General features: G+C 34.2%; 1 protein-coding gene across 2 annotated transcripts; it reads right to left on the reverse strand.

Moving 5' to 3' along the window:
- Positions 1-708: 708 nt before the first annotated feature.
- LOC149580570 (uncharacterized) lies at positions 709-2,233 on the reverse strand. 2 transcript variants are annotated; one of them, XM_089814125.1, is made up of 4 exons: positions 2,042-2,233; positions 1,869-1,902; positions 1,011-1,044; positions 709-933 (listed from the first exon to the last, which is right to left on the reverse strand). In XM_089814125.1, exons 1-4 carry the CDS (start codon positions 2,162-2,164, stop codon positions 819-821), a joined length of 306 nt encoding a protein of 101 aa, XP_089670251.1. In that variant the 5' UTR covers positions 2,165-2,233; the 3' UTR covers positions 709-818. The 2 variants fall into 2 exon arrangements, with proteins under 2 accessions (XP_089670251.1, XP_089670261.1); XM_089814135.1 differs by having other exon boundaries at positions 1,861-1,902.
- Positions 2,234-8,853: the final 6,620 nt, after the last annotated feature.

Genomic DNA, 8,853 nt, shown 5'->3' on the forward strand with positions numbered 1-8,853 from the left:
CTTGATAGTAAAATTTGGTGAAGCGACCATTGGACCTTTTTTTATTGTATTCAAGATTTATCAGACTTCTATCATTAAAAAGCCTGGCCCAAAGATTGTTACATAGTATTTTAGCAATTACTTCTAATTTACTATAGAATTTTGATATGGTCATTATGTATCTGCCTTATATAAATGAATAGGAAAGAGGGCAACCAGATTGTTTGGAAGAAACAGCCTTACCAATTGGCATTTTCTTTGCACAGATATGACAGAGTTTTAGTGAAATTCAAATGCAGCAGCACAAAGATAACCACAATCTTAATATAATTTAGATATCAGTAGGTTTTGCTTACATTGATTGGTATGGATTGAATTTATATCTCTAAATTAGTCATTCTCTATAAGCTTTGATGGTAGAACTATGATGACCTAAAGCTAGGAATCTCAGCTGATATTATATACATCATGTTTGAATGCTTGTGTTTTTTCTCCTCATTATTTTTCAATATAGGTAACCCCAGTTTAAATGCTTGTTATTGCTTTTATTCCCTGTATGAATACTTGTTATTTCTCTCCCCTGAATTGCTTCTGAAAGTATAGAAGCCCTGTTTAAATGCTTGTTATTCCTCTTTAGCCTCGTTTGAATTATTTTGATTCCTCTATTGTTTTAGGTCCATACTCAATTAACACAGAGTAGTACGGTTATTTTCACATACCATTGGAAAAGATGTTTAAGAGCTCCAAGCTTTCATTTTGAAGAAGTCTTATAAGTTTTCATGAAGAAAATTAGTAGCTCAACAAAATGATATTTTACACTAGTGGAGGACAAAGTTCCACTATATGATCTTCACCTTTTTGTTATGCCCTTGCCTGCACACTTTGTACATAGCTGTCTTCCCCTGCCTGCACAAGTTGAGCACTTCTCTAATGGCTCTCCTGTGAACAATCCTCCTGAAAAGCCAAAGCGGTTACATAGGAAATATGTATCAAATGAAGTGAGAAGTAGTCACAAAAGTCCAACAAACTACCTTGTTTGCCTCGTCCCTTGCACTTCAAGCAAAGCTACAAAACATGCAAAACCATGGTACTCATTCAATACAAATATGGAAATAATAAAATCCACAAAGATAAACTATTATATGAATAATGAAACTATGATTTGGCACTGATCCTACAAGCACTGTAGATATATAATTTGCCAACTGTCAAAGGAAATGACAAAAACATAAAACATTACTGAAGATTTTTTTAGCATTCTTGTGCTTTGGCAGTGCATCATTCTGTAACATCATGTTGGAGAATTAATGTTGAATCATTGTTGATGATCCATTATACAGATATAAAGAGAAATTCTCTTCTGTGCTGTCAATTCTTTATGGTAGTTAATGGAGTTAACCCTGACTATTTATGAAAGAAGCTCACAATCAAATGCAAAAACATTTCATGTATAGAGAATCATCGAATGTCATTTAAGCCAAAATGATTTGTAATTTTGTACAGTATATCAAAAGAGAGCAAACTACATACTTTTATAAAATTAATTCAATAAATAAACAATATTATTTAAATACTGAATAACTCAACAGTCAAAACTAAACTTTTGTGTTTTTAAGTAATAAACTCTTTATACATATTGAGTACTTCAACAGTCATAGCTAAATTTATGTTTGTCTTGCCCTAGATTTTATGTACTCAAAGATACAAAATAACAGTGTACCTCATGAGCTAAAATTATTCTATTGTGAACAAGGTTAAAAGAAAAGAAGACCTTTCATTTTGTTCAACTGTAAATTCTTTCTTTTAAAAGTAAGGCGATTCTACTGCATGCATAGAAAGCAATAATGAATTCATCGGCATTTACAATAAGAGAGGGTTTACATTGTTACCAACTCCCAAGCATTGGTTGCATTTCCCGAGTCTCTGCATGTAGATTATATAAGCACAAAATTCCACATTTTCAGATCTAAAACAAATGCTGTCGATAAAATTGAAAACATGTTGCGTCAGAACTGTAATTTACAAAACCCTAAAAATGGCTTATTGACAATAAGTTACCTACCTTGTTAGGTCTAGCAAGCTGAAGAAGAAGTGGGGAGGAAAGGGAGAGAAGGGTAACTGTGATAACTGCCCCTACCCATGGTGGCACTGTTCCAACTTGCAATTGGGTTGTGGCTACTTCCATCACAACTTTACAATAGGAAGAATGGGATTTAATTTGTTTTCTTCAATCAGGAGCTACATCCTTTGAAAATATCCTCTTAATGGCTGAGGGAATAAATCTCTAATCGAATGGGTGGCTGAGGATTATATGCTATTCGTTTTGTAGGTCCGTTTGCAAAGTGGAAATATCTAATACTCTTCCTCAAATTAGATGCTAAAAAATAGAGTATCTTAGCTTATTCGATCTATGGGGAACACAATTATGGTAAAATACAACATGATGCAAAATCTTGCAATGAAGATTATCATGTGTTAATTATACTAATTCAAATGTATAAGTGTACATTAGTGCTCAAAAGTGGATTCCCCTTCTTTAGGGCAATCTAAATGGTTGGACACCACTTTGTTCGATGTACTATTGGTGTCCTCTTTGTTCTATTTTGACAAATGAACTTCATTGTTCTTTAGAAGAGGTTGACATTCTTATCGGGAGTTATGATCCAAAGAGATTTTATTTCATATTGTTCGAAATCAACTTCTATTGAATAAGATAAATGAGTATGAGACTAATAGAATTTATACGTTGGCAAAGAGTAATTCTTTTACCTCGATCATGGATCATGTAGTGTGATTCAAAATGTTGATGATAAAAATCTTTACTCAATCTAATCCAGTAAAGAGTAGTTTTGCGCATGTCTTTTTGGCCATAGTAAATGTGTTAATTGGGACAACATTTTTAAAATGGGTTTTGACAATCATTCCAAATGGGTTATAGGTGGTGCTTTTTATTAGATAAGCGGGGAAATGGTCCCAATCCCTTATAGAAGTAGAAACAACATTGACAACATGATAATAAAAACAACAAAAATAGTGAGGGGCCTTCTAACACTAAACTAGACAAACACACCAAAATGGTTACGAGTCCAAAATAAATTACCTATAATACTAGTCCAAACTATTTAACCATCTATTACTATACATCCAAAAATTAATAGTTGTGTTAATACTAGTCCCTATACTAACAATCATATTGACATATTTCACTAGAGTAATAACTTTTAAGTAAATACTGATAGGTATCACCTAGAGCATTGCTACTCCAAACTCCTCTTGATTGAGCTTAGAGTTTCATGATGCTTGTTAAGCCTCCTAAGACCTTTTTCAATACTGACAAAGGTTTCTTCAATCTACTACTCTAGGGATCCTATCACTAGAGTTTGCAACCACCATCCTTCCAACACTTGATAAGTTCCCAACTTAGCATGAATGCACTTCACTCAAAGGAACATTAAAGGGGTGTGGAGGTATCCAATCCAACCACATGAGCTTCCATGAGGATCCATTTGGTCCACTCTAGTGTTCGTTTTCCTACCAATCTCACCAAAACTCCCTTTTTAATCCTAAAAGCCTTCTAGCCCTCAATTAGGCCTCCTAATTGGGTCTGTAGGACTTAAATCTATAAACTTCCAAACAACCTCTCAATCTAGTCAACTTTTTAGATACCCTTTTGGACTCCTTATAAGATTTTCTAGGTCTCAAATCTTGACCTTGTTCGTACATCCCCTAATTGAAAAGTGGGGGTTTACAAGGGTTTCAAAAGTTAATTAAATACTTTTGTTTCAAAATATTGGAAAATGGATTCAAATCTCCTTGGTCTTCAATATGAGAAATCCCTAGACATTGCACTTTCTTTATGAATGCTCATTTCGGAATTAGGAATGCACCCTTGCAAGTATTTAACAACTTATTGTGAACTCCACCTAGCTAGGAAATACACACACTCACCTAGGAAATCACCCCAAAAATAGAAAATTGTATCTTTTGAGCTCCAACCAAAAAAAAGATAATGTACATACTCTTAATTATCATTCCTCCAAAAATCATACAAGTTCAATGGTGAGAAATGAAGTAGGAGTCCATTCTTTCCGGTTCACTCTATACAAGCCAATGACTAGAAGTGAACTAAAATAATTTAATCCAATACAAAAAAAACTCAATTACTATTCATACTAGTATTTACAAAGATGGAAAACAATGTAAACTAACTATTCACACTTAAAGACTTGAGATTCAATCCATTAAGGCATATATATCCAAATAGCAAGCAAGGTTGTGTTAACATTTTGGCAATCTTTGCATTAAACTTCTCAATTCCATATAACCAACCATACAAAATGAGTCTAGAGGGATTAAAAGAACTCACTTCTTCTATCCCAAGTGATTTTTAGGTGGGCATAACCATTTGCATATGCTTTTCCCAAAGTTGTAAAATTTTGTCATGTTCCAAAATTTGTAAAGTTGTCATTGACAACTTTTGTAACTTTTTGCAACTTGTCAAATTTTCATTTTCATTGCCAACCCAAGTTGCAACATGATGATGTAAGTTGGTTTTCTTGCTAGTCCTTCCCTTCACCAAAGGACTTGCTAGGATTTCTTCTATCCTTTTAGGGTTCTCCTTTGTCACCCTAACCTCAAGAGGGTCTCTATTCTACCCTCTACACATCACTAACCAGTTACACCAAGGTTTTCACACCTGCTTCCTTCCTAGGGACATCTTGCTTAGTCCCTCCAACTCACTATTTCAACAAAATTCCTCATCCTACCTTCAAGATGGATTGTGGAATGCACCTTGATGGTTTTTATACTATCATCATCCTTCTGGATTCAATTTTCATAGGCTTCCTTATCGATTTCCTCAAACTTGACAAAACTATCCTAAAAGGCCTTAATAGAATTAGGCCTTTGAAGTCAATTTTTGGGCTACAATACTAAATTTTACTAAAGAAGGGGGCAAGTCAATCTCAAATAGGAATACCCTTTTAGAAATATTATGATATTTTTGTTGGACTAACCACCAACGTTCTCCTTTTGGATTCATGACATGGCTTAACCACCTCCTGTGTTCTATAAGTCTAGTGGTTGTATTAGGCATTAACAGGTCGATCTTTTGGTGCAATGACAACTCTAGCTTGTAACAAGTGGTATCAAATCTTGGTCACAGGTTCAAATCTCCTCAAGTAATGTTGAGGGGGGGATTGTTGGACTAACCACCAGCATTGCCCTTTGGGATTCATGACATGGCTTAACCGCCTCCTATGTTCTATAAGTCTAGTGGTTGTATCAGGCATTGACAAGTTGATCTTTTGGTGCAATGACAACTGTAGCTTGTAACAATTTTGTGGGTCTCAAGTTCACAACTTTTCCATGCACTCCCTTATTGTTTTTATGCTTAAAAATAAGGGTTCCTAACATTGCCATTCATTAGGGTATGATCAAACATAAGGAAAATATAGTCTTGGAACCTTCTCCTTTCACATGTTCCTTCCTGATGCATGCCTTCTCCTTCCCCAAGATTGAACTACCCAATGTATTCAATCCACTCAAATCAGCCTGTTAACTCTATGACCACCTTGCCATGCACTAAAGGCTCTCCTAGGGCATCACTTTAAAAAAAATTTCCATGCTTTTCTAGGCCTCTCTTGCTATGTAAACTTTATAATGGCTCCACTTCCATATCCCCAAAAACCATGATGATTCCACAGTGAGGATTCATGGGGGAGGGGAGCTATTTTCCCAAATTCTCAAAGCAAGAATAGTGAACTGTCTATGAACAAATAATTTCCTAACTATGCACAAATGAGCTCTAATAAACTTGAACTATAAAATGAAAAGTACTATAACAGTAAGAACAATAAGAACCAAACAACAAAAAGATCCTTTCAATCAATTATTCTATACATGGAATCAAGAAACTCGAAAACTGTCAAATACTAAACTATAACTTGTGAATCCAATTGCATAACTCTGCTTATTACAACCTCCAACCCTTGGGATAGGTTCACTTTTTGGTTTTATAATTTTCCCAAGAGGTTGCAGATGGTTGGAATAACCATCAACCTCTTTCTTGTCTTATGCAACTTTCTTGTCAAAAAGTTGTCAAGCAACTTTTCAAAGTTGCTGACAACTTTGACAATTCCTTAGCAACTTTGACTTCCTTAATTTGGGAACTTACAAATTTGTGCACTATGATCCATTTATGCTTTCTAGGCATGATTTAGCCTCTAGAATATCAATTCACAAGATTTTGACTATTTTTATGTATTTGACAACTTTTGCACAATTTACATCTTTTTGACATATTTTTCCAACTTTTGTCAAATGACTTAGGTATAGCCTCCAACCTATGCACAAGGATGTAAAAATATCATAGAGGACAAGATAACTCAAAACCACACCTTTCTCAGATTGCTAGGGTATAAGACCTAATAGCTCCTATTTTCACTAAACTTAATTTTCAAATTTTTGGTGAAAATACTAAAAAATGTTGTGATTGTTAGGGTTGAATATTTTTGTTTTCATTTGCACGGGAAACCCTAGCATGTTTTTCCCTAATTATTTTATTTTATTTTTATTCCAAATGTGAGTTTTGGTGCCCTAGGGTTTTAATTTTATCCCACATTGCAAAAAATCTTCATAAAATTAGAGTCTAGGCCGTAACCCTAGATTTTAAAGCTAAGTGGTATTTCATGTCTTTTACATCATTTTCTATGATGTTATGACTAAAAGGTTAGTGGAGTATCACGGGGAAGAGTTTTCAATGTCCTGATCTTAAGATAAATTTTGTGTCGTAGTATCATGGATGATAAAGTTAGTCTTCCTGATCTTACAATTTCCTTTATATCATATCATCGTATGGCAGTTTGAATAGTTTGCATTTTTTCCTCTACGAAATTATGACAAGAGAGGTGATTGTGGCATCGAGGACAATGAAGGAAGGTGTTACAATGTTACAAAGGATTTAGCATCTTAAGATCATAAAGTAAATATTTGGTTGTTGCAATGTTATGGGACACTTATGATCGTAAGATTGTAAGGTGATAGAAGACAAGAAAAAGTGATAGTGTGTTGTTAGAGAGGTGTTAAGTTCTAACTGGCAATATTGTGATATGAATACTAGATGTATGCTTAACTAGATCAGTGGGACCAGAAAAGATTTTTATATTAATTTTGAATGGTATTTGGAAATCTTTGATCTTGTGATATATAGTTCATCATAAGATCTTAGGGTAACAAATGATGTGTTCTAATGTTACAAGCAAGTTGTGATCATAAGATCGTAAATGAAAAGCACAAATCCCACGATACTATGGTAGAAAGGGTTAACAATTTATTGTAATATCGTAGAAGTTTGAAGGGTAATTGGAGATGTTATGAAGTAACAAAAGTGAACACGATCGTAAGATCATATGGTGAAAAAGGTCAAGGTAAGATGCTATGCTAGTTCAATGAAGCTATTTTCCAAGAGATCGTAGAAGAAGAAAAAGTTAGCACCCATGCCTAAATAACTAAGGAGTCTTAAGATCGTAAGAGGATTTTTCCATGATTTCTGACCGGTCGACAAGGGTTTTTCAAAGGGTTTCATAACATCAGGAAACTATTTCCTTAGTTGTAAGATAATATGAAGAGTCTTTTCATTAGTAATGATCATAGGATCATAGGCCCTATTTTGACATTAAAAGTGTTAAGTCACTTTTCTGAGCTGGAAATGACAGTGAATTTATTGACCAGTAAGATTTAAGCACAGTACAAAAAGTGCATTGCTGGATAGTAATGGCAATGCTCCCCTGAGTTGATAGAATAAGTTGATATTATGTTTCAAGCATGTTGAAAATCAATGCAAAGTGAACATTGATTTTCATACATTAAGTTGTAAATATTTTCCTACTTTACAATTATAGTTCACCATTTGCAAAGAAAGAGAATTTGAGTAGTTTCAAAGTTTTCAGTGCAATACAGATTGTTAATTCAGAGCTTTGAGAATAGTTTCCATACTTTGTTTGCAAGCATATTGTGAAGATGTTTGATAAAGAGGTGGAAGAAATTCAAGCATCAAACATGGGAGTTGTAGAAACTTCAACTTCTAAAGGAGGGAAAAAAAGACAGAAAAAACCAAATAGGTTTTTAAAGGAATAGATAAAAATTTTCCCTAGTTCTTCTAATGGCAATGTTCCAGATGATCACACCTTTATCGATCCATATGCTCTTTGCAGAGATGTTGTGTGCCCTAGTGTTACTAGTTTGGAGCTTTTCAAGTACTTCTATTATAACAAGGAGAAGAAAATTCTTGTGTGTAACTTATGGAAGAAGAATTTAGCTAAGTTGATATTTATAGAAGTCTTTGTAAATGTAGACTTGATGAAGGCCCTATTTCATTTCTACAATCCAACCACTAAATCCTTTCATAGGAAAGATGGAACCATCCTCTACCCTCTTGACTATGAATCATTTTTTGAGGCTTTTGGACTAGATGGATCTATGGGCCAACTTATAGATTTAAAGGATTTGTAGAGGAAATTTGAGGCAAATACCAAGGCCTATATTGGGAAATATATGCTACAACATATTCCCATTGATTTGAAGAATGTGGGTGATTACCCTAAAATGGTAGAAAAAATGATGCCACTAGGCAAGTTTTAAAATTATTTAGTGAAGATAGTATATGGTGTCCATAAGGTTTCTGGAAAGGATGGAATTGATGTGGTATATGGAGTTGAATTCATAATTGTTAGAGATGTGAAAGACTCCAATCATGGTGGGGAGTATGACTGTGTGAATTACATTATGGAGGTGATGAAAGAAAATATTACTAGGGCTTAGACTAGAGAGCTAAAGGATTTCAAGTTCCATCATTGTTCATTGCTGATGCACCTA

The sequence above is a fragment of the Cupressus sempervirens genome, chromosome 1, assembly GCF_028749045.1.
Source record: "Cupressus sempervirens isolate cs-2001-9-10 chromosome 1, ASM2874904v1, whole genome shotgun sequence".
Lineage (NCBI taxonomy): Eukaryota > Viridiplantae > Streptophyta > Pinopsida > Cupressales > Cupressaceae > Cupressus > Cupressus sempervirens.